The 26,613-nt window shown below is 59.3% G+C and overlaps 1 protein-coding gene across 1 annotated transcript; it reads left to right on the top strand.

The window, feature by feature from the left end:
• Positions 1-213: 213 nt before the first annotated feature.
• Positions 214-26,613, top strand: MAPK8IP2 (mitogen-activated protein kinase 8 interacting protein 2). Its single transcript, XM_030960863.1, is given in 14 exon segments — positions 214-379; positions 7,116-7,248; positions 7,488-7,730; positions 10,062-10,164; positions 10,879-11,215; positions 11,248-12,541; positions 12,543-13,074; positions 13,728-13,803; positions 15,157-15,329; positions 20,539-20,648; positions 22,232-22,351; positions 22,903-22,973; positions 23,811-23,909; positions 25,502-26,613. Coding segments are annotated over 14 exon segments (3,429 nt in total). The 5' UTR covers positions 214-314; the 3' UTR covers positions 25,575-26,613.

The following is a 26,613-nucleotide window of genomic DNA, read 5'->3' as shown; positions in this document are numbered from 1 at the left end:
ACCCCTCCTTCTCCAGACCCCCTGGACCGCCCCTCGTCCCATCCCACCCCACCCCATCCCACCCCATAACCCCCTCCCCGTCCCTCCCCGTCCCTCTCGCCGCCCCCGCCCCTCCTGGCTCCTCCCTCTCCCCCCGCGGCTCCCGCAGCTCCCCCGCCCCTCTCCCCCGTATTCCCGCAGCTCCTCCTCCCTCTCCCCCCGTTCCCGCGGCTCCTCCCGCCCCCCGCCGCTCCCCCGCCGCTCCCGCAGCTCCTCCCGCCGCTCCCCCCCCGCTCCCGCAGCTCCGCAGTCCGGCGCAGCCCCGGCCGGAGAAAATGGCGGATCGCGCCGAGATGTTCTCGCTCTCCACCTTCCACTCGCTCTCCCCGCCCGGCTGCCGGTGAGCGGGGGACGCGCGGGGGATGCGCGGGGGGGATGCGGGGTCGCGCTGCCCTTCCCCTCCCGCCGTGCCGCCCTTGCACCGGGCCCGCACCCCGGGCCCCCCCCGCCCGTGCGTTCACCTTGGGATGCGGGACCGGGGGGGCTCCTCCCGCCCCCCGCCCCGCCGCGGCCCTTCCCGGCATTAACGGCGGCGCCATCCAGCCCCCGGAGCGCCGCGGGCGGGGGGCGCGGGGTCCCCTCCGTCCCCTTCCCCGGCCGGGGCCCGGAGCCCCCGGCCTCCGGGGCCGCCGCATCCCGGGGCGCTGCGGGAGGAGCCGCCGCCGCCGCCTCTTTGTCTCTCCCGAGGCGCCGCAGCGGCCCCGGGATGGGGACGGGGACGGGGATGGGGGGCCGGTCCCGGGGCGGCGGGGGAGCGGGGCTCAGCGCCCCCGAGGCTCGGCGCGGCCGGGGGATGCCGGGGGTTCCCGCAGCCGGGACGCCGCACCGGGGCCCCGGGATCGGTCACCTTCCCGCAGGGCCGCCGGGGGTCCCGCGGGCAGGGGACGCGGCGGGGCCCGCCCCGCGCCTGACCTTGGCTGGGTGCGGGGTGCGGGGTCGGGGTGCGGGTCGGGCCGCGGGCCGGGCTGGCGCACTGCGGGGCCGAGGCGCCCGGCGGGGGAATGGGAAGGGCAGGAAGCGGCCCTGAGGGGCACCTGGAGGGCCCCGGGGATGCGGAGAGACGAGCAGGGGACGGCGGGGCTGCGGGACGTGCCCTTGGGTGGCTGTGGCTGTGCTGGGCAGGGCTCCCCTTCTCTGGGGTGTCCCTGTCCCCAGGATGTCCCCTTCCCTGAGCATCCCCTTGCTCGGACTGTCCCCTCCCTTAGCATCTACGTCCCCAGGATGTCCCCTTCTCTGAGCATCCCCATCCCCAGGATGTTCCCGTCCCTGAGCATCGCTGTCCCCAGGATGTCCCCTTCTCTGAGCATCCCCATCCCCAGGATGTTCCCGTCCCTGAGCATCCCTGTCCCCAGGATGTCCCCTTTCGCTGAGCATCCCCATCCCCAGGATGTCCCTGTCCCCAGGATGTCCCCGTCGCCGGGCTGTCCCCTTCCCGGGCCGCAGCGCAGCAGGAGCCCGGGGTGTCCCTGCCCGCGGTGGCGCAGGAGGGACGCCACGGCCTCGCTGGGGCTGCTCGGCCCCGGGCCGGGCCCTGGGGCAGCCGGGCCCAGTCCGGGGAGCGGGAGCTGTGCCCGGAGCCATCCCAAAACCCGGGGCCGCTCCCTGGGGCTCCCCGAGCACGCCGAGATCCAGCCGGGAATGGTGACGGAGAACCCGAACCCGCTGTGCCTTCCCTAAGGAGCCGCGGGCAGGGAGGGGGTGCCCAGCCCGGCTTGGGGCAGCCGGTGGGGTGGGACCCCCTGGCCAGAGAGGAGAGGCCGGAATGGGCTGGGAATGCTCCCTCGATGTGGGAATGAATGCCCGATGTGGGGATGCTCCCTCGATGTGGGAATGGATGCCCGATGTGGGAATGCTCCCTCCATGAGGGAGTGCTCCCTCGATGTGGGAATTCCAGGCGCGCACGCAGCCGGGCCTTGGGATGGCTCCCACCTCCCGCTCGGGCCGTGGCAGCCCCAGGTGCCAGTCAGGAGCCCCCGGTCGCCAATTTGGGGTGACCACAGGGTCAGAGCCGGCTCCGGGAGCGGGTGGGGGTCCCCTCCCTTCCCCGGCCGCTGTGGGGTCCCCTCCCGGCTCTCGGAGCCCCCGCGGGCGGTGCGCAGGGAGCAGGGCTGGCAGCGATGGGCCCCCCCCCCCCCCTTCCAGCCGGCCCTGGCAGCCCGCCCGCGGCCCCTGCCCGCCCCCCGGCCCCGTGCCCAGCGCCGGCCGCCGCAGCCCCCCCCGGCCCTGGCAGCGCTGGCCCCGCGCGTCCCCTGCCCAGCCCTCGGCAGCCCTCCGCTGGCGCCGCCCGGCTCCGCACGCTGGCCCCGCCGCTGTCCCCTGCCCAGCCCTCCCGGCCCTGGCAGCGCTGGCCCCGCCGCTGTCCCCTGCCCAGCCCTCCCGGCCCCTGGCAGCGCTGGCCCCGCCGCTGTCCCCTGCCCAGCCCTCCCGGCCCCTGCCCCCCGCCAGGTGACGTTGAGCCATTTTGGGGTCCCCTCCGTCCCATCCCGGCTCGGGGTGGTGGCACTGGGGTCACTGGGGTTCTGCAGGTTCCAGCCCTTCCCGATCCCCTCTGTGTGTGCGGGGCTGGGTGAGACCCCCTGGCCCTGTCCCCACCCTCGGCTCCGCTCCTGTCCCTCGGTGCCAGCCGGCCCCGGGATTGTCCCCAAGGTGGGGACGGGCGCTGTCCTTGTTCCTGCTGCTCATCCCCGGTGCTGTGTCCCTGCACCCATGGCCGGGGCGCTGCCTTTGGCCCCAGCCCGGTCCCCAGGGGTCCCATCGGGGAGATTGTGGGGCTGGATGGGCTCTCACTGCTGGCTCCATCCCATCACAGTGTCCCCACCCCACTGTGGTGTTCCCACCCCATCCTACCCCATCCTACCCCATCCCATCCCATCCCATCCCATCCCATCCCATCCCATCCCATCCCATCCCATCCCATCCCATCCCATGTCCCCCAGCCAGGAGCAGGAGTTTCTCCCCCAGTGAGGAGGGTCCAGGGGTGCAGGAAGGGACCCCAAGGTCCCTGTCCCAGGAGGACTCAGCCCCACTGTCCCTGTCCCCCTGTGTGCCCACAGGACGCCCTAAGACCCCAGGGACAGCAGAGGGTCCCAGGGTTCCTCCCGTGGCCCCCGATATTCTGTGGGGTTGGGGATGGTTTTGCACCCCGTAGGGCTCTGCACCCCGTAGGGCTCCGCTCCCTGACATCCTGGGATTCTGTTTCTCTATCCCGACATCCTGGGATCTGCACCCCAACATCCAGGGATCTGCACCCCGACATCCCAAGACTCTGGTCCCCAGCACCCCTGGGCCCTGCACCCCAAAAGTCTCTGCTCCCTGACACCCCAAGGCTCTGCTCCCCAACAAATCAGGTCTCTGTGCCCCAAAGGGCTCTGCACCCCAACATGCTGAGCTGTGCACCCCAAAGGGCTCTGCACCCCAAAACCCCAGGGTTCTGCTCCCTGACATCCTGGGGTTCTGCACCCCAAAACCCCGGGGCTCTGTTCCTTAATAGCCCAGGCTCTGACCTGTAACCCAGCAGGATCTGCACCCCAAAACCCCAGGACTCTGTTCCCCAATGCCCCAGGCTCTGGTCCCTATACCCTAACAGGATCTGTGCCCCGATACCCCAAAAGGATCTGCACCCCAATATCCCAAAAATTTCTGCACACCAAAAACTTTCTGCTCCCCAACAGCTCCGGGGCTCTGCACCCCAACACCCCAGAGTTTGGCACCCTGGAACCCCAAAGGGTCCTGAACCCCAAAGGGTTCTGCTCTTCCACATCTCATAGCTCAGCACCCCAAAGGTTTCTGAACCCCAAAATTTCTGTTCGCCTACACACCAGGGCTCTGCACCCCGAAGGACTTTGCATCCCAGCCCCCCAGGGCTCTGCACCCCAAAATGCTGCGCTCCCCAACACCCCGGGACCCTTCACCCCCAGCCCAGGGCTCCCCTGTCCCGTGCAGCCTTTGGGATCCCGCTCAGCCCCGCTCCCGCCGCAGCCCCGGGCCCGGCTCCGTTTCTGCCGCTTTTGCCCCAAATCTGCGCGGATTCGGCACGGCCGTGCCCTACTTCTGGGAATTATGGGATTAGGGGAATCTTCCTGCCGGGGAGTCGGGAGCGGCTGCACCGCGGGGGGGACAGGGGACAGCCCTGCGTCCCCTTTGGGGTCTGGCCCTGCTGCCACCCTGCGGGCTGCACCCCCGCACCCGCCCGAGCCCACCGGGGTGTCCCCGACCCCACAGAGGGGGGGCACAGCGGCCCAGTGGTGCCCAGGTGCTGCTGGGGGACCCTGGCTGTCCCCAACCCCACAGAGTGGGAGCACAGGATCCCAGTGGCACCCAGGCACCCTTGGGACTGGAATGGGGGACCCTGGGTGTCCCCAACCCCATGGAAAAAGGGTTCTGCTGGCACCTGGGTGCTGCCACATCCCTCTGGGGATAGTCCTGGGTGTCCTCAACCCCGTGGAAGGTGCCCAGAGGGTCCCAGTGGCACCCAGGCACCCTTGGGACCCGAGTGGAGGACCCTGGGTGTCCCCAACCCCACGGAGGGTGGGCACAGGATCCCACTGGTGCCCAGGTGCTGCCACATCCCCCTGGGGACAAGCTGGGGGTCCTGGGTCTCCCCAACCCCATGGAAGGTGGCAGAGGGTCCTGCTGGCACCTGGCTGCTGCCACACACCCCTGGGAATGGTCCTGGGTGTCCCCAGCCCCATGGAGGGTGACCAGAGGGTCCCAGTGGCAGCCAGTCACTGCCACACACCTTTGGGACCGGAATGGGGGACCCTGGGTGTCCCCAACCCCAGGGAGGGTGACCAGAGGGTCCCAGTGGCACCCAGGCACCCTTGAGACCGAATGGGGGACCCTGGGTGTCCCCAACCCCATGGAGGGTGACCAGAGGGTCCCAGTGGCAGCCAGGCTGTGTGTCCCCCCTCACCGAGCCCCCCAAAGCCCCAGTTTCTGTTTTCCAGCCCCAAACCCTGCTGGCATTTCGGGATTTCAGGATTTCGGGATTTCTCTGGTTCCGTTGTTCCCGCAGGAGCCGCTGGTTTCCATGGCACCCCCGTTCCCTGGGAATGCGCTCAGGGCCCCTCGGGGTGTCACAGCCTGCGTCCCCTTTGTCCCCCCCAGCCGTGCCGGTGTGACCCCCCCAGCAGCACAGGTCACTCCTAACCTGGTGACTGTCCCCTCCCCACCTCGGCTCCGGGCATTCTGCCCGGCTGGGACAGGAATTTGGGACGTGTGGTGGCCTCGGCACCTCCGCCCAGCTGGTGCCACCGCGTGGTGACAGCCGTGGGTGACGTGTGCCCGAGGTGTCCTGTGCCACACCCAGGGGTGACAGGGTTTGGTGCCATGTACATGTGGCACCAGAGGTGACAGGGCTGTGATGACATGTCCATGTGGCACCAGCGGTGACAGGGGTTTGGTGCCATGCCCCTGTGTTATGGTGACATATCCCTGTGGTTGTCCTGTGCCACACCCAGGGGTGACAGGGTTTGGTGCCATGTCCATATGGCACCCAGAGGTGACAGGGCTGTGGTGCCATGTCCATGTGGCACCAGAGGTGACAGGGTTTGGTGCCACGTCCATGTGGCACCCAGAGGTGACAGGGCTGTGGTGCCATGTCCATGTGGCACCCAGGGGACACAGGGTTTGGTGTCACGTCCATGTGGCACCCAGAGGTGACAGGGTTTGGTGCCATGTCCGTATGGCACCCAGGGGACACAGGGTTTGGTGTCACGTCCATGTGGCACCCAGAGGTGACAGGGTTTGGTGCCATGTCCGTATGGCACCCAGGGGTGACAGGGTTTGGTGCCATGTCCCTGTGTTATGGTGACATGTCCCTGCTGGCAGGATTATGGTGCCATATCCATGTGGCACTAGTGGTGACAGGGTTTGGTGCCATGTCCCTGTTGTCGTCCTGTGCTGTCACTAAGGGGTGACAGGGTTATGGTGCCATGTCCATCTGGCACCCAGAAGTGACAGGGTTGGTGACATGTCCTTGTGTTACAGTGATATGTCCCTGTTGTTGTCCTGTGCTGGCACTAAGGGGTCACAGGGTTTGGTGACATGTCTGTGTGGCACCCAGAGGTGACAGGGCTGTGGTGCCATGTCCATGTGGCACCCAGGGGTTACAGGGCTTGGTGCCATGTCCCTGTGGCACCCAGAGGTGACAGGGGTGTGGTGATGTCCCTGTGATAGCAGAGGTGACAGGGTTGTAGTGACATGTCCTTGTGCTTCTCCTGTGTTGGCACCCAGGGGTGACAGGGTTTGGTGCCAGGTCCTTGTGGCACCAGAGGTGACAGGGTTTGGTGCCATGTCCCTGTGTTACGGTCGCATGTCCTTCTGGCTGTCCTGTGCCAGCACCCAGAGGTGACAGTGTCCTGGTGCCATGTCTGTGTGACACACAGAGTTATGGTGCCATGTCCGTGTGGCGCCAGAGGTGACAGAGTTATGGTGCCCTGTCCCTGGTGCTGCCATGCCAAGAGTGCCACCCATACACGGACGGATGGATGTCCCCATGGTGCCACTCTGCTCTCACGGTGCTGTGAGGGCCTGGCTGGGCTGTGTCCCCTCTGTCCCCGTGGTGCCCCTCTGCTCTCACAGTGCTGTGAGGGCCTGGCCGGGCTGTCACTGAGCCGTGTCCCCTCTGTCCCCATGGTGCCCCTCTGCTCTCACAGTGCCGTGAGGGCCTGGCCGGGCTGTCACTGAGCCATGTCCCCTGTGTCCCCATGGTGCCACTCTGCTCTCACAGTGCTGTGAGGGCCTGGCCGGGCTGTCACTGAGCTGTGTCCCTTCCCGGGGGGCCCCTTCTCTCCCTCCTTCCTCTCTTCTTGCTGTGTCGGTGGGGGCTGTTTTCCTTTAACACTCTGTCCCCATGGTGCCCCTCTGCTCTCACAGTGCCATGAGGGCCTGGCCGGGCTGTCACTGAGCCGTGTCCCCTCTGTCCCCATGGTGCCCTCTGCTCTCACAGTGCCGTGAGGGCCTGGCCGGGCTGTCACTGAGCCGTGTCCCCTGTGTCCCCATGGTGCCACTCTGCTCTCACAGTGCTGTGAGGGCCTGGCCGGGCTGTCACTGAGCCGTGTCCCCTGTGTCCCCAGGCCCCCCGCTCATCAGCGCTGTGAGGAGTTCGGCCGGCGTCAGGACCCTGTGTCCCGAGGACATCAGAGATGGACGGAGATCACGGACGACTGCGGCATCGGCCTCAACTACGACTCGGACCACTACGAGAAGGTGCAGGAGCCCGGTGGCCCTTGGGGACACCACGGGGGCTGTGGGGACACTGCGCTGCCACCACTCACCCACAGCGGTGGCTTTGGTCTCTCTGTGGGTGCTGAGGCAAAGGGGACGAGCCGGGGGTCCCTTGTCCCCTTTAGGCCACCGCAGCGGGGACTGGGGACGCTGCCACCCCTCGGTGGCAGGGAGGGTGGCCCGCGGCTGTCCCCACGTCCCTGACACGGTGCCACCCGCAGGACTGCCTGGTGCTGGAGCGCGGGGAGCAGCCGCACCCCGTGTGCACCTTCCAGGACGACTTCCAGGAGTTCGAGATGATCGACGACAACGACGACGACGACGACGAGGAAGAGGAGGAGGAGGAAGGCAACGAGCTGGAGGCGCCGCCGTCCCCCTCGGCCTCGCCCATCCCCTCGCCCGCCCTGGAGGAGACGCAGAAGCACCGCCCCACCACCCTCAACCTGACGGCCCCGGGCACCCAGGTGAGGCCGGGCTGGCCGCAGGTGTCCCCTTCTCCCGGGGTCACTGTCCCCCTCCATCCCGGGGTCACTGTCCCCATCACCCCCGGGGGTCACTGTCCCCATCCATCCGGGGGTCACTGTCCCCCTCCATCCCGGGGTCACTGTCCTCATCCCTCCCCGGGGTCACTGTCCCCATCACCCCCGGGGGTCACTGTCCCCATCCATCCCGGGGTCACTGTCCCCATCCCTCCCCGGGGTCTGTGTCCCCATCCCTCCCGGGGTCTGTGTCACTTCCCCCCACTGAGGTCTGTCCCTCCCTCCCTGGTCACTGTCCCTTCCCTTCCGTGGTCACTGTCCCCATCCCTCCCTGGGGGCTGTGTCCCCATCCTCCCAGGGTCACTGTCCCCATCCCTCCCCGGGTATCTGTGTCCCTTCCCCCCCCTGAGGTCACTGTCCTTTCCCTTTCGTGGTCACTGTCCCCAACCCCCCCCCCGCCCCATCCCCGACGTCACTGTCCCCTTCCCCCCCCGGGTCACTCACTGTCCCTTCCCTTCACTGGTCACTGTCCCCTCCCTCCCGGTGTTCTCCGTCCCCTGTGCCCCCCCCACGCCGTGTCCCCCCTTTTGCGGGGCTCGGGGCTCCCCGGGGGTGTCCCCCCAGCCGTGTCGCCGCAGGGATGTCCCCGTGTCGCGGCGCAGGCGCCGCCGCAGTGTGTGGGAAGCGGCTGCAGCCGCCGGCGTTGCCAGGGAACCGCGGGCCCTCGGGAATTTCGGGGCCCCCCCTTTTCCCGGGAGGGCCCCGCGCGCTGCCGGCCTGGGGGGGCTCCGGGGGGGGCGGTCACTGCGGGGGGACAGAGCCCGGGGGTCCCTGCCCGGCCGCCGGGGTCCCCGCGTGGCTCTGTCATCCCTCCGAGGGGCGGGTGGGGCCCCTGGATCTGCCCCATCGCGGGGTCCTGGGAGGAGGCGACATCCTGGTCCTTGGGGCCTGTGTCCCCCTGCAGCCATCCCTGTGTCCCCATCCCCTGTCCCCCGTCTTTAACCCTTCCACCACCCTTCACCTGTCCTCCCACAACGTGTCCCTCATCCCTGTCCCCTCCAGTGCCTGTCTCCATCCCCTTCATCACCCACTCCCAGCTCTCCCATCCCTGTGCCCACTAGGACCCATTCCCATCCCTGTGGCCCCTAGGACCCATTCCCACATCCCCCATTCCCATCTCCCCATTCCCATCTCCCCTCTCCATTCCCATCTCCCCTCTCCATTCCCACATCCCCCTTTCCATTCCCGTCTCCCCATTCCCACCTCCCCGTCCCCTCGGTGCCCACCCCAATCCCTGTCAGGGCCACCCCGGTTGGTGCCCGGTGGCCCCGCCGCGCTCCCTAATCCCTGTTCCCGCCGGGACGGGCCGGGATTAGCGCTGCCCGTGTTTCCCGGCGGGACTAATCCCGCTGCAGCTGCCGCCGCCACATTCCCGAACATCCCGGGCGCTCCCCGCACCCCTGCGGGCTGGGGCCGTGCTCCCGGGGTCCCACACGGCTGTCCCGCGGTCAGCGCCGCTGCTGGGGTTGTCCCCAGCGTGGGCACCGTGCCACCCGCGCCGTGCCGTGCCGTGCCCGGCCCCCGGCGCGCATCTGGCCGGGCAGGGGATGCAGGGATGCGCGGCCCTAATCCGGATAAACCCGCGCACGTGGCTGCTGGGGGGCTGCCAGGCACCTCCGAGCCCTCCCTGCGACACCCCCGGAACCATCCCCACCCCCAGCACCCCTTCTGTACCCCATCCTGTCCCCACAGGGCCCATCCCCGGGGATGTCCCCCCGTCCCTGTCCCCTCCTGCACCCATTCCCATCCCTGTCCCCCCAGGATCCATATCCCACATCCCCCATTCCCACAAATCCCATTCCCGCATCCCCCATATCCCCATCCCCCATATCCCCATGCCCCATTCCCATATCCCCATATCCCACATCCCCCATATCCCACATCCCCCATATCCCACATCCCCCATGTCCCACATCCCCATATCCCCATATCCCCCATATCCCCATCCCCTATCCCCATATCCCCATATCCCCATCCCCCATTCCCGCATCCCCCATATCCCCATCCCCCATATCCCCATGCCCCATTCCCATATCCCCATATCCCACATCCCCCATATCCCACATCCCCCATATCCCAATCCCCCATATCCCCATCCCATATCCCCATATCCCCATATCCCCATCCCCCATTCCCACATCCCCCATATCCCCATCCCCATTCCCACCCCCCATCCCGGTGTCCCCCCGGAGTCCCCGAGCGTTCCCGGGATCGGGGCGCCCGCACTGATCCCCCCCGGCCCCGCTGTCCCCGCAGGATTCCCTGAACAACAACGGCGGCTTCGCCCCGCCCGCGCCGCGCCCCAGCTGGCAGGACGCGCTGCTGCACTCCTCCTCCTCCTCCTCTTCCTCACACACCGGTGAGCGCGGGGTGACAGCGCCGGGGTGACAGCGGGGCGGTGACAATGGAGCTGTGACAGCGGGGCTGTGCCAGCGGGCGTGTGCCAGTAGGGCTGTGTCAGTGGTGGGGTGACAGTGGGGCTGTGACAATGGGGCTGTGCCAGCGGGGCTGTGATGGTGGGGCTGTGACAATGCAGGTGTGACACTGGGCCTGTGACAATGGGGCTGTGCCAGCGGGGCTGTGATGGTGGGGCTGTGACAATGCAGGTGTGACAACGCAGTTGTGACAATACAGGTGTGACAATGGGGCTGTGACAGTGGGGCTGTGTCAGCGGCGGGGTGACAGTGAGGCTGTGCCAATGCAAGTGTGACAGGGGGACTGTGCCAATGGGGTGTGGCAGTGGGGCTGTGACAATGCAGGTGTGACAGTGCAGGTGTGACGATGGCGGCGTGACAGTGGGGCTGTGACAGTGGGCATGTGACAGTGGGCTGTGCCAACGCGGGTGTGGCAATGCAGGTGTGACAGTGGGGCTGTGCCAATGGGGCTGTGACAGGGGCATGTGACAGTGGGGCTGTGCCAACGCGGGTGTGACAATGCAGGGGTGACAATGGCGGGGTGACAGTGGGGCTGTGACAGTGGGCATGTGACAGTGGGCTGTGCCAACGCGGGTGTGCTGCCGGCTCCCGCGGCCACCCCGCGGGGTGACGCCGGCTCCGTGTCGCCCTCCCCGCAGGACACTCGTCCCCCCACGCCTGCATCCTGGACGGACCCTGCCTGGAGAGCCCGCCGGGCCCCGGGGGGGCTCCCCCCTCGCTGCCGCCCTCCCCCCTGGACTCGCAAGGCAACAGCCCCGAGTCCCTGGCACATGGTAACCCATCGCCCCCGAGAGCCGCGCCCGATTTTAACATGAACCTCATCTCCGCTGCGCTCCGAGCTCCGCTCTCCCCGCCGCGCCCCCGCCAGCCGCCCCCGCCTCCTCACCCCTGTCTCTCTCCAACAGGGCCCGCGGCTCCCCCCGGCGCCCCCGAGGCCGCCCCCCCGCCCCAGGCCGCCCCCCAGGCCCCCACGCAGCCCCAGGGCGGCGGCAGCCGGGGTCCCCCGCCCGCAGCCGCAGCCGCGGCCCCCCGCCGGAGCGGGACGGGGCTCCCGCGGAGCCGCTCAGCTCCGACGGGGAGGGCGCCCAGTCCGGCCGGGCCGCCAGCGTGCGCGGCCACCCCTCGGGCTCCTCGGAGACCACCTCGCCCTCCTCGGACCCGGGCATCGAGGCCGACCTCACGAGCCGCACGGCCAAGCCCTTCCTGCCCGGCGGGCGGCGCGGGGACGAGCTCAGCTCGCCCGGCTCTGACTCGGACGTGGACGGGGAGCTCGAGGCGGCTTTTGCCGGCGGGCGCCTGGTCAGCAACATGATCTCATCCATCTCGGAGACCGAGCTGGACCTCAGCAGCGACAGCAGCAGCGGCCGCTCGTCCCACCTGACCAACTCCATCGAGGAGGCGAGCTCGCCCGGCTCCGAGGGAGAGCTGGAGCCCGAGCTGGAGGCGCCCGGCCTGCTGGGCATCAAGGACTCGCTGCTGCTGGACAAGGGCAAGGAGGATGAGGAGGAGCCGGCCGAGAGGGGCCCGCCGGAGCGTGGCGTGCTCAGGAGGGAGAGCCTGGCCGAGCTGAAGATGGACGCCTACTACGACAGCCTGGACCCGGCCGACGGCCCCGCGCCCGAGGGCCAGACCGACGTGTCCAGCGCCAGCCCCCTGGACCTAAAGATCGACCCCGACCACAGCCTGGAGAGCATCCGCCGCTCCTTCTACCTGCCCGTGGGGCCCAAGCTGATGCCCGAGGCGGACGAAGAGGACAACAGCGAGTACGACTCCGACTCGGAGTCGGAGCCCGACCTGAGCGAGGACTCGGACTCGCCGTGGCTGCTCAGCAACCTGGTGAACAAGATGATCTCGGAGGGCTCGTACCCCATCAAGTGCCCGGACGAGTGCTTCCAGAACAGCCACTCGCTGTGCGACACCATCTCGCCCGCCTCCGACCTGGAGCCCGAGATCCTGAGCGAGGCGCTGGACGAGGAGCCGGGCCCGCGGGACTCGCCGGCGGTGCTGGCGGATGCGGCCCCGGGGGCGCGGTGCCAGCGTGGCGCCATCGAGCTGGTGGACATGGAGACGCTGCGCAGCTCCCTGGCCGAGGCCGAGCACGCGGCCGCGAGCCGCCGCGGAGCCGCCGGCCGAGGAGCCGGGGCCCTTCCTGTTCCTCAGCAACCCCACCAACGACACCATCGCGCCCGTGTGCCCCGGCCGCCCGTCTCCCTCGGCGCCTGGACGCCTCCGAGGTCCTGGCCACCCTGGGCTGCCGCCCGGCGTCAATCCCACGGGCATCCCCCGGTGCCGAGCCCGCCGTCACCGGCGAGGATCGCCGCCCCGCCAGCCCCGGGCGCTGGGCCCTCGACGGGGACCTGGACTCGGGCGTGCTGGAGGCCGACTCCATGATCGACGACGTCCGGTTAGCGCCCGACGCCGACCCCGCGGGCGCTGGACGTGTCCACGGCCAAGACCAACCGCGGCTTCCGCCATGGCCTTGGAGGAGGCCGAGCCGGCCTTGGTGGCCTCGCGCCGGGGCAGCCCCGCCGGGGAGGCGCCGGTGCCGCCGGAGCCGCCGGCGCTGGACGAGTCGCTGGCCTACGACTCGGTCAAGTACACGCTGGTGGTGGATGAGCACACGCAGCTGGAGCTGGTCAGCCTGCGGCGCTGCACGTCCGTGCTCAGCGACGACAGCGACATCCTGAGGGCCTGCGACGACGAGGTGGCCTTTGGGGACGGGCTGGTGGCCCCCGACGCGCGCAGCTCCTCCGAGGACTCGTCCCCTGAGGCCGACCTGCAGTTCTCCAAGAAGTTCCTCAATGTCTTCGTCAACAGCACCTCGCGCTCCTCCAGTAAGTGGCGGTGCCGTGTCAGGACGTGTCGTGACATGTCATGACGTGTCATGGTGTCCTGGGCTGGTCTGGGTGACCTTGGCACACCGGCCGCCCTCCGTGTCCTGCCCCAGCCATTCCTGTGTACCCTGTTATGGCGTGTCACCACATGTCACGGGATGTCATGATAACGTCCTGGGATGTCGTGACATGTGCCATGCTGTCCTGGCTCTTCTCACACCAGCTGCCCTCCCTGTCCTGTGCCTGGCACCATGCTTGTGTGTCATGCCATGTCATGCCATGTCACGATATGTCTGGGATGTCACGGCACGTCGTGACATGTCACGGGAGACGGGGCAGGCTCACAGTGACCACAGGGGTCCCCAGCCCTGCTCTGCTGGGCAGGGCCCAGGTGGGACCCCCAGGAGGGCTCTGGCCCCACGAGTGCCCCTCAGGGACGTGGGTGGGGGTGTCCCCGTGTCGCCGTGGGGGTGGCAGCTGTCCTGCGTCCCATGGAGGTGGCAGCGGTCCCCTGTCCCTGTTGGGGTGGCAGCTGTCCCGTGTCCCAGTTGGGGTGGCAGCTGTCCTGTGCTCCGTTTTGTTGCGCAGCTGTCCCCATGTCCCCATGTGGGTGGCAGCTGTCCCCCGTGTCCCTGGCATTGCTGTCCCCACAGGCACAGAGTCCTTCGGGCTGTTCTCCTGCATGGTGAACGGCGAGGAGCGGGAGCAGACCCACCGCGCCGTCTTCAGGTGAGGCCACCCCAGGTGACACCCAGGTGACCCCCAGGGGACCCCCTGCCCCTGCTGGGGACACCCAGGACCCCGCAGTGCCTCCCCAGGGCTCCCTGCCCACTGCTGGGGTGGCTGTCCCTGGGCTCTGGGGGTGGCGTGTCCCCCAGGGCAGGCACCCCACAGCTGCCACAGGGTTTGGGGGTGACAACAACATCGGGGTGGGGTCTGAGCATGGGGGGTGAGGAGGTGAGGAGGGGGACAGGGCTGTGGGTTTGGGGGTGCCCAGGAGGGGAAGGCCTGTGGGTCTGGGTTTGGGGGTGCCCAGGAGGGGAAGGGTGTGGGTTTGGGGGTGCCCAGGAGGGGAAGCGCTGTGGGTCTGGGTTTGGGGGTGCCCAGGAGGGGAAGGGTGTGGGTTTGGGGGTGCCCAGGAGGGGAAGGCCTGTGGGTCGGGGTTTGGGGGTGCCCAGGAGGGGAAGGGCTGTGGGTTGTTTGGGGGTGCAGGAAGGTGTGTGGAGGGTTTGGGGGTGCTCAGGAGATCAGGGGTGTAGCAGGGTGGATTTTTGGAGAATGGCTGAGAGGAGTGGCTTTGGGGGTGATGAGAAGATGAGTGGAGAGGCTTTGGGGCTGACCATGAGGTCAGTGCAGTGAATTTGGGGGGTGATGATGATCTGAGGGGTGCTGAGCCATGGCCTTGGGGCTGACCAGAAGATCAGGGCAGTGACTTGGGGCTGACCAGGAGATCAGGGCTGTGGCTTTGGGGTGCTGATGACCTGAGGGGTGCTGAGCTGTGGCTTTGAGGCTCACAAGGAGGTCAGGGCTGTAAGTTTGGGCCTGACCAAGAGGGCAGGGCAGTGACTTTGGGCTGACCAGGAGATCAGAGCCGTGACTTTGGGGCTGCCCATGAGGTCATGGCAGTGGCTTTGGGGCCCTCAGGAGATCAGAGCTGTGACTTTGGGGCGCTCAGGAGATGAGGACAGTGACTTTGGTGCTGCCCATGAGGTCAGGGCAGTGACTTTGGGGCGCTCAGGAGATGAGGACAGTGACTTTGGGGCCCTCAGGAGATGAGGACAGTGACTTTGGGGCGCTCAGGAGATGAGGACAGTGACTTTGGGACTGCCCATGAGGTCAGGGCAGTGGCTTTGGGGCCCTCAGGAGATGAGGACAGTGACTTTGGTGCTGCCCATGAGGTCAGGGCAGTGGCTTTGGGGCACTCAGGAGATCAGAGCAGTGACTTTGGGGCGCTCAGGAGATGAGGACAGTGACTTTGGGGCTGCCCACGAGGTCAGGGCAGTGACTTTGGGGCGCTCAGGAGATGAGGACAGTGACTTTGGCGCTGCCCACGTCCCCACGCTGTGGCGCCGCGCCCCCCAGGTTCATCCCGCGCCACGAGGACGAGCTGGAGCTGGACGTGGACGACCCCATCCTGGTGGAGCTGGAGGAGGACGATTACTGGTACCGGGGCTACAACATGCGCACGGGCGAGCGCGGCATCTTCCCCGCCTTCTACGCCCACGAGGTGGTGGGGCAGGCCCGCGACGCCGTCGGTACGAGCCCGGGGACCCCGCGTGGGGACGGGGCTGGGGGCTCGGGGGCCTCTCTGCGAGAAACCGGCTTTGCTCGTTAACGGCGTTAATCTTTCAGAAGGGATAAAAGCGTTGGGGGTGTGGCCGTAGCTTGGTAACCCTGCTTTATTAAAATTATTTTTATTTTTATCTATATTTATTTTTCTATATTTATTTTTCTATATTTATTTTTCTATATTTATTTCTATATTTATTTTTCTATATTTATTTTTCTATATTTATTTCTATATTTATTTTTCTATATTTATTTTCATATTTATCTCTAGATTTATTTCCATTTTTATTTCTATTATTTATTTCTTTTATTTTCATGTTTATTTTTCTATATTGATTTTCTTTCTATATTGATTTTTTTATATTTATTCCTATATTTATTTTTCTATATAAATTTTCTTTCTGTATTTATTTCTATCTTTATTTTTCTATATTTATTGCTACACTTATTTCTACACTTATTTTTCTATATTTATTTCTATATTTATTTCTATATTTATTTCTATATTTAATTCTATGTTTATATCTATATTTAATTCTATATTGATTTCTAATATTTCTATATTGATTTTTCTATATTGATTTTCTATATAGATATTTCAATATTTTTTCTACATTTACTTCTACATTTATTTCTGTATTTATTTCTATATTTATTTCCATATTTATTTCTATATTTATTTCTATGTTTATTTCTACATTTATCTCTACATTCATCTCTACATTTACTTCTGTTATTTCCATACTTATTTTTCCATATTGATTTTCTTTCTATGATGATTTTTTCTATATAGATTTTCTATATTAACTTTATTTATTCTATATTAACTTATACATTATTTATTTTTATGTCATATATAAATGATATATTATTTACATTGCATTGATTGCATACCTATTTGTGAGGATTATACATATTTAACAGTTTCTTTGAGCTCTTTTACATCCTCTGGGAAATTTTAGTTTGGTTCCACCCCTGACCCACCATTCCAAAGTGAATATTTGATTTTTGGGAGTGGTGAATGGCATTTTTTCCCAGTGTTATGCTATTTTTTCCCAATGTGTGTGCCATTTCTCCACAACAAACGGGGAGTTATTGATCGTCGAGGGGTCAGTGGCAGAAATCTTCTTTATCTCTGTTTTTTTCCCATATTATCTGTGTGGATTTTAAAATGGTATTTAATCACACAGAGAGTTTTAGTTATTTTACTCATCCGAGTTATTCTCGCTATTACCAGTCAGTTCCAAAAATAAATCATTAGTTATTATTTCATAACTACAGTTCCTGCTGTAGAAATTCATGTTATAGGACACAGCACGTAGATTCTATATTAATATTTTGCAAAAGCAAAATCTAAAATGATTACAGTTTAAACTAATATATCTATAATATATATTTATATCTAATTTATTATTTTAAACAATAATATATATTTATCACACCAAAATACACAATCTACACAGGGATTAGGGTATTGACCACAAAGGCCTGAAAAATTATATAAAAAAAGACAAATTATATCAAATTATGCCAAAAGTAGTTAAAAAGAGATTTAATTATTTATTATATTTAAAAAGAGATTACAGATTTTAATTATATTAAAATAATTTGGAAAAGTTAATATATTAGAAATAATGTATTAGAAAATATATAAAATATATAATAATATAGAAATGTAATCTACATAAAATATATAAACAATATATAAATAATAAATAATTTAGAAATAATATAAAATATATTAATATAGAAAAATATATAAATTATATTATATGTAATATTGAATGTTAATAGTAATTGATAGATCTAATATGTAAATAAATAATATATATGTTAATATAGAATTAGTAATTTATAAAGTTAATATAGACTACATAATATATATTATTTTAAAAGAAATTATCAACTGTATTAATTTAAAATAATTTTCAAAAGTTAATATAGGATAAATAATATATTAAAATATATATTAAAAATATAAAAATATGATAATAAATAACAACATAAATTTTATATATATAAAAATATAAATAATATGTAAAGCATAAATAATGTGTAAATACTATATAAAATATAGAAATATATAAATAAGATATAATTTATATATAATACAAAAATAAATAATGTATAAGTTAATATAGAATAAATAATTGATAAAGTTAAAATAGAATAAATAATCAAAAAAGGTACCATAGAATAAATAATCTATATGATTTAAATAGAGATTACAAACTATACTAAATTAAAATAACTTTCAAAAGTTAATATAGGATAAATAATAAATTAAAAATATATAAAAGATACATAAAGAAATAATAATATATAATAATATATAAATTTAATATATACACAAATATAAATAATATATAAAAAATAAATAATGCATACATGCTATAAAAATATATTAATATATAAATAATATATTATTTATATATAATATAAAAAATAATATATAAGGTAGTATAGAATAAATAATCTATGTGATTTAAACAGAGATTACAAACTGTACTGAATTAAAATAATTTTCAAAAGTTAATGTAGGATAAATAAAATCTATAAAAATATATATATTAGTATATAACAATAAATAATAATATATAAATTTAATATATAAATATAAATATAAATATGATGTAAATAATAAATGGTATGTAAACAGTATATAAATATATAAATAATTTCTATATAATATAAAAAAGAAATAATGTATAAATTAGTATAGAATAAATCATCAATATGATTGAAGCAGAGATTACAAACTACACTAGAATAAAATATTTTGCAGAAGTCAATACAGAATCAATGGCCAGCTTGGCCAAGTTCAGTCGGGCGTTCAGCAGTGACACCGACAGCCCCTGCCTGGCTCTGGGCTGGGCACAGTGTGGCTGGGCAGTGCCAGGCACCAAGGGACCTGGTGGGCAGCAGGACAGGAGCCCAGGTGTGCCCTGGTGGCCAAGGAGGGCAGTGCCACCCGGCTGTGCCAGGGATGCAGTGAGGGGCAGCAGGAGCAGGGAGGGCACTGTGCCCTGGGCGCCAGGAGGGCAGTGCCACCCGGCTGTGCCAGGGATGCAGTGAGGGGCAGCAGGAGCAGGGAGGGCACTGTGCCCTGGGGCCTGGGAGGGCAGTGCCACCCGGCTGTGCCAGGAGTGCAGGGGCAGCAGGAGCAGGGAGGGCACTGTGCCCTGGGCACTGGGAGGGCAGTGCCACCCGGCTGTGCCAGGAGTGCAGGGGCAGCAGGAGCAGGGAGGGCACTGTGCCCTGGTGGCCAAGGAGGGCAGCGCCACCCGGCTGTGCCAGGAGTGCAGTGAGGGGCAGCAGGAGCAGGGAGGTCACCGTGCCCTGCCCTGGGCACTGGGAGGGCTCAGCTCCAGGGCTGTGCCCAGCTCTGGCCCCTCAGCCTGGCAAGGACCTTGGCACACTGAGCACGGCCAGAGGGGCAGCGAGGCTGGGGAGGGGCTGGGAACACAAACCCTGCGAGGAACCCCTGAGGGAGCTGGGGGTGCTCAGCCTGCACAAAAGGAGACTCAGGGCTGCCCCCAGCACTCCCTGCAGCCCCTGAAAGGTGCCTGTGCCCAGCTGGGCTCGGGCTCTTTCTCCAGCAGCTCTGACACAAGCAGAGCACACAGCCTCGAGCTGTGCCGAGGGAAATTCAGGCTGGAGAGCAGGAAAAAGCTTTTCCAGCAATGGGGATAAAGTTCTGCAATGGCTGCCCGGGGAGGGGGTGCAGTCCCCATCCCTGGGGGTGTTTAACAAGCCTGGATGGGGCACTGGGTGCCAGGGGCTGGGGCTGGACCAGACTCGATGATCTTGAAGGTCTCTCCCAACCCAGTGATTGTGTGGTTGTGTGTGATTGACTGTGTGATTGACTGTGTGATTCTGTGTGATCGATTCTGTGATTCCATGTGATTCTGTGTGATTCCACTGTTGTGTGATTCCGTGATTGTGCGATTCTGTGGTTGTGTGGTTGTGTGTGATTGTGTGATCCTGTGTGATTGATTGTGCGATTCTGTACGATTCTGTATGATTGTGTGATTCCATGATTCCCTGGTTGTGTGATTCTGTGACTGTGTGTGATTGTGTGTGATTCCATGGTTCTGTGTGATCCTGTGTGATCGATTGTGTGATTCTGTATGATTCTGTATGATTGTGTGATTCCAGGATTCCCTGGTTGTGTGATTCTGTGATCCTGTGTGATCCTGTGTGATTGATTGTGCGATTCTGTACGATTCTGTATGATTGTTTGATTGTGTGATTCCAAGATTCCTTGATTGGGTGATCCTGTGATTCTGTGTGATTCCATGATTCTGTAATTGTGTGATTCCATGATTCTGTGTGATTGTGTGATTCCCCGATCCTGCGTGATTCCGTGATTCCATAATCCCGGCATTCCGTAATTCCACGATTCGGTGTGATTCCCCGATTCTGCATGATTCCCTGATCCTGTGTGATTCCATGATTCCATGTCCCCGCCACTCTGTAATTCCCTGATCCTGTGTGATTCTGTGATTCCATGATTCCATGATTCCATGATTCCCTGACCCCGCCACTCTGTAATTCCCCGATCCTGCGTGACTCCATGATTCCATAATCCTGCCACTCTGTAATTCCCCGATCCTGTGTGATTCCCCGATCCTGTGTGATTCCATGATTCCATGACCCCGTACTCTGTAATTCCCCGATCCTGTGTGATTCTGTGATTCCATGACCCCGCCACTCTGTAATTCCCCGATCCTGCGTGATTCCCCGATCCTGCGTGATCCCCGATCCTGCGTGATTCCCCGATCCTGCGTGATTCCCCGATCCTGCCGTGATCCCCGATCCTGTGTGATTCCCCGATCCTGTGTGATTCCCCGATCCTGTGTGATCCCCGATCCTGTGTGATTCCCCGATCCTGCGTGATCCCCGATTCCATGACCCCGCCACTCTGTAATTCCCCGATCCTGTGTGATTCCCCGATCCTGTGTGATTCCCCGATCCTGCGTGATCCCCGATCCTGTGTGATTCCCCGATCCTGTGTGATTCCCCGATCCTGTGTGATTCCCCGATCCTGCGTGATCCCCGATCCTGTGTGATCCCCGATCCTGCGTGATCCCCGATCCTGCGTGATCCCCGATCCCACGCCGCTCTGCAATCCCGCGGTTCCGCGCGGGCTGACGCTGTCGCGCCGTGCCGCAGGCCTGAAGCGGAACCCGTGCTGGGTGGAGCGGTTCAACGTGCAGTTCCTGGGCTCCGTGGAGGTCCCGTACCACCAGGGCAACGGCATCCTCTGCGCCGCCATGCAGAAGGTGAGCGGGCACACACAGCCGGGGCTCGCCTCCCCACGCAGGAAATCCGAATCTTTATGGCTCAGGCCATAATTAATGTCATTATCAGAAGGTATTTTTATTAGTATACATTAATCATTGTATATTTCATAATTAATATTATAAATTATTATAATATAATATTATTTATATTTTAATATAACATCTATATTATAGTTATATAGAAAAGAAATATTATAATTATTAAATTATACTGACACTAGATCATTATATAATTATATTATATATATATAATATACAAAATAATCATGATTATATTATATAATAACTATATAATAAAATTATCTATATATAAAATTTTATATAAAATCTATAGATAAAATTTTCTAGATATAAAATAAATATTATTAATATATTAAATATATTAAATATAATAAATATATTAAAATATATTAGATATATTAAATATATTTAATATATTAAATATATTTAAAATATATTAAAATTTTATTATATATTATAAATATACAATATATCATTAATTATATATTAATTATACAAAATATACACCATAATCATTAATTGTAATATTATATATTAATTATTATATATAATATATTAATACATAATATAGATAATATATTTATAATATGAATAGTGGAAATAGTAATAAACAACACAAAACAATTACAATAATATTACAATAATATTAAATAATATTAAATAATATCTAAAACAAAACATACTGAATATCTAATTATAATGTAATATGATATAATATAATGTAATGTCATATAATTAATATACTATACTATACTATACTATACTATACTATAATATAATATAATATAATATAATATAATATAATATAATATAATATAATATAATATAATATAATATAATATAATATAATATAAATATTATTATTGTCACATCTAATTGTAATTAACAACACACACTCAGTTCATCAGGATTTCACATACATGTCAAACAGATAATAATAACAAAACCAGCAATAATAATAATAATAGTCAGATAAGAATAATAATAATCATAAAAGTCTGTTAATAACATGGAAAGTCAATTCATAATAATAATGTGAAAAGTCAGTTAATAATATTAAAATCAGTTAATAGTAATAATAATAAGAAAAGTCAGTTGATAAGATGAAAAGTCAGATAATAATAATAATAATAATAAAAATAATAATAGCCAGTTAATATTAACAATAACATGAAAAGTCAGATAATAATAACAAAACCAGCAATAATAATAATAATAATAATAATAATAATAATAATAATAATAATAATAATAATAATAATAATAATAAAAGTCTGTTAATAATATGGAAAGTCAATTAATAATAATAATATGAAAAGTGAGTTAATAATATGAAAAGTGAGTTAATAATATGAAGTCTGTTAATAACAATAACAACGCTAATTTAATAGTTAATCAATAATAATAAATTTGGCATGGGAACTCGGGCGCTCTTGCTGAGCCGTGCTCAGCAGAAGGAGCAGGCCCAGCCTGGCCGCACGGGGCTCCCTTTTGCAATCTCTTACCGATATTTGATAATTTTGCCGTTCCCGCTGTCGCAGATCGCCACCACGCGGAAGCTGACGGTGCACCTGCGGCCCCCGGCCAGCTGTGACCTGGAGGTGACACTGCAGGGCATCAAACTCATCCTGACCGTCACCGAGTACAGCCCCGAGCACGAGGTCAGGCACCGGGGACACCGGGGGGACACTGGGGGGACACTGGGTTTGGGGCACTGGGGAGTACAGGGGTCTGGGTTTGGGGGACGAGGGACAGGGGTCTGGGTTTGGGGGGACCGGGAGGGACCGGGGTTTGGGTTTGGGGGCACTGGGGGGACAGGGGGCTGGGTTTGGGGGACAACCGGGGACAGGACGTCTGGGTTTGGGGGGACATGGAGGCCACAGGGGTCTGGGTTTGGGGGGGGGACAGGGGTCTGGGTTTGGGGGGACCGGGGGGGACGGGGGTCTGGGTTTTGGGGGGGACATTGAGGGGACAGGGGTCTGGGTTTGGAGGGGACAGGAGGGGACAGGGGTCTGGATTTGGGGGTGACCAGGACACGAGGAATGTGGGGAGTGGGTTCTGGGGGGGCTCAGGGGTCTGGAGGTGAGTGGAGCAGGTTCAGGGTGCAGGGCTGCGGGTTTGGGGGCCGATGCTGAGGGGGGGGCCCAGGTTTTGGGGGGCTCTGGGCCCCCAGAGCTGACCCAGCCCCTCCTGTGCCCCCGTCCCGCCGCAGTTCGAGCGCTGCAGCCACTTCTTCCAGATGAAGAACATCTCCTTCTGCGGGTGCCACCCCCGGAACAGCTGGTGAGCCCCCCCTGCCCCCAGGGGCACCCCGAGGGACCCTCACCCCCTCCAGGGACACCCCCACTCTTCCAGGGATGCCCCAAGGGATCCCCACTCTGCTAGGGATGCCCTAGGGGACCCCTTACTCTACCCAGGGGCACCCCAAAGGACCCTCACTGCATCCAGGGGCACCCCAATGGATCCTCACCCCACCTAAGGACACCCCAAGGGACACCCCCACCCTGCCAGGGCTGCCCCAAAGGGACCCCTACCCCATCCAGGGACACCCCAAGAGACCCCCACCCTGCCCAGGGACACCCCAAAGGACCCTCATCCCATCCAGGGGCACCCCAATCGATCTTCACCCCACCTCAGGACACCCCAAGGAACCCCCAGCCCATCCAGGGTCACACCAAGGGGCCCTCATCCCATCCAGGGACACCCCAATGGATCCTCACCCCACCTAAGGACACCCCAAGACACTCCAACCCAGCCAAGGACACCCCAAGTGACCCCCACCCCATTCAGGGACACCCCAAGTGACCCGACCCTGCCCAAGGCACCCCAAGTGACCCCACCCCACTCAGGGACCCCAAGTGACCCCACCCCATTCAGGGACACTCCGAGTGACCCCCACCCCACGCAGGGACCCCAAGTGACCCCACCCCATTCAGGGACACCCCGAGTGACCCCACCCCACGCAGGGATCCCCTTGGTGCCGCCCCGCAGCCCCCTGCCCGCCCCGGTGCCCCCGCGGTGGCTGTCCCGGGGCTCTGGGGGTGTTCCCTGGCAGAGCCCGCCCGGGGCAGGTTTGGGGGCGCCCCCCTGAGCCCGTGCCCCCCCACCCCACACCCGCAGCTATTTCGGGTTCATCACCAAGCACCCGGTGCTGAGCCGCTTCGCCTGCCACGTGTTCGTGTCGCAGGAGTCCATGAGACACGTGGCCGAGTGTGTCGGGTACGGCAGGGGACACCGGGGGACATGGGGGGCACGGGGGACATGGGGGACACGGGGGACACGGGGGGCATGGGGGGTACAGGGGACACCGGGGACATGGAGGGTACAGGGGACACGGAGGGTACAGGGGACATGGGGGGTACGGGGGGTACAAGGGACATGAGGGACACGAGGGGCAGGGGGTGGGGCTGGGGATATGGGGCATATGGGGGACATGGGGGGCACAGGGGACATGGGGGGCACGGGGTGGCTGGGATGGGGTTGGGGGACATGGGGGTTTGGGGGTACGGGACACGGGGGGCACTGGGGACATGAGGGACATGAGGGGCGTAGGGGACATGGGGGACACCGGGGGACACGCAGGGGGTACAGAGGACACTGGGGGGACACGGGGACACTGAGGGGGGGGGGCTGGGGGCTGCAGGGGACACCGGGGGGCACGGGGGGCATGGGGGGCGCAGGGACATGGCAGGGTACAGGGGACACGGAGGGTACAGGGGAGATGGGGACACGGGGGACATGGGGGACACGAGGGGCAGGGCATGGGATTGGGGGTGCAGGGCGTAGGGGGGTATGGAGGGTACTGGGGGCATGAGGGACATGGGGGGCCGGGGGGCAGGGCATGGCGTGTTGGGGCTGGGGGTTTTGGGGGGTCTGGGTGCCAGGGATGGGGGTGCCAGGGATGGGGGTGCCAGGGATGGGGGTGCCGGTTGGGGTCTGGGTGCCAGGGATTGGGGGCACCAAGGGCTGGGGTGCCAGGGGATTGGGGTGCCAGGGGTCAGGATTGGGGTCTGTGTGCCAGGGATTGGGGGTGCCAGGGGAATGGGGTGCCAGGGGAATGGGGTCTGGGTGCCAGGGGATCGGGGTCTGGGTGCCAGGGGGTGCCAGGGGAATGGGGTCTGGGTGCCAGGGGATCGGGGTCTGTGTGTCAGGGATTGGGGGTGCCAGGGGAATGGGGTCTGGGTGCCAGGGGAATGGGGTGCCAGGGGAATGGGGTCTGGGTGCCAGGGGATCGGGGTCTGGGTGCCAGGGGAATGGGGGTGCCAGGGGAATGGGGTCTGGGTGCCAGGGGAATGGGGTCTGGGTGCCAGGGGAATGGGGGTGCCAGGGGAATGGGGTCTGGGTGCAGCATTATGGGGTGCAGGGGGCTCTGGCTGTGCTGGGGCTGGGCTCACGGAGTGAGGAATTTTTGGGGTGCTGAGGGCTGGGTGGCTGGTCTATTTGTGGGGCTGTGGGGTGTGGGGTGGCTCTGGGCTGGGGTGTGGGTGTGGCTGTGTGGGGGTGCTGTGGTGCGGGGTGGTTTGTGGGTGTGGTGTGCGGTTGGGGGGGGTGTGGTGTGTGTGCTTAGGTGTGGGGGTGTGTGCTGGTTTGGGGGTGTGGGTGTAGTGTGGTGTGCTGGTGGGGCTGTGGGTGTGGGTTGGTTCAAGTTGGGTGTGGGGTGGTGTCTGGTTGGGGTGTGTGTGGGGTGCCGGGTTTGGGGGGCTGTGGGTACTCGGTCCCCCTCTGGGGTACCAGCCCCCTCTTTCGGGGTCTCAGTGGGTCTGGGGGTGCCCCCCCCAGGCTGACCCCCCCCCCCCATGCGTGCCCCCCAGCCGAGCGTTTCAGGAATATTACCAGGAGCACCTGGAGTACGCCTGCCCCACAGAGGACATCTACCTGGAGTAGGGCCCTGCCACCCCCGCCACTCGGGGCCACCCCGCCGGGGACTGTGGGTCACCCCGGGGACTCGGTGTCACCCTTAGGGACTCTGGGTCACCCCAGGGACTCGGTGTCACCCCTGGGGACTCAGTGTGACCCCAGGGACTCTGTGTCACCCTTAGGGACTCTGTGGGACCCCAGGGACACTCTGTGTGACACTTAGGGACTCGGTGTCACCCTTAGGGACTCAGTGTCACCCTTAGGGACTCGGTGTCACCCCAGAGACTTGGTGTCACCCCAGGGACTTGGTGTCACCCTTAGGGACTCTGTGTGACTCCCAGGGACTCGGTGTCACCCCCGGGACTCTGTGTGACTCTTAGGAACTCTGTGTGACCCTTAGGGACTCAGTGTCACCCTTGGGGACTCAGTGTCACCCCTGGGGACTCAGTGCCACCCCAGGGACTCTTTGTGTGACCCCAGAGACCCTGTGTGACCCGAGGGTCTCTCTGTGTGACCCCCAGAGTCTCTGTCCCCCCCGCACGCCCCCCCCGTCTCTCGGGGCTCCGGGGGTCCCCTCGGGGGGTGACACAGCCCAGCGGGGGTGGCACGGCCCGAGCAGCCCCCCCTGCATGAGCACGGCCAGCCCGGGGGCAGCGGGGCCGCGGCTTTGGGGGCACGGGGGGGCCCGGGGGGGGTCCGGGGAAGGGGGGGGGGCATCTCCGCGCACCCCAAATCCGCGCTGCCCCCCCAAAGGAACGGGAATGCCCCAGAGCCGCCCCCCGCCCCGGGTGTGCTGCCCCTCGTGTCGGTGTCCCCGGCTGTCCCCCCCCCCCGCCACCGAGCTCGGGCCCCGGGGGGGTCCCGGGGCCGCCCCCTCCTCACTGCTGTGCCTGGTGGTCCCTCGCTTCGGCCCTGCCGCCCAGCGCTATCGTGACTATATCGCCACCCGCTCGATGTCCCGGTATTTATCTGTACTCAGCAGCCAGAGGAGCCCCCGAGGCACCGTGCCACCCCGGCTGTCCCCACGCCGTTGTCACCCACTTGGTCTTTCAATAAAATATATGCT

Source organism: Camarhynchus parvulus, chromosome 1A, assembly GCF_901933205.1.
Source record: "Camarhynchus parvulus chromosome 1A, STF_HiC, whole genome shotgun sequence".
NCBI lineage: Eukaryota > Metazoa > Chordata > Aves > Passeriformes > Thraupidae > Camarhynchus > Camarhynchus parvulus.
Note: the sequence above shows the minus strand (reverse complement) of the source record. Positions and strands in the feature narration are given on the sequence as shown.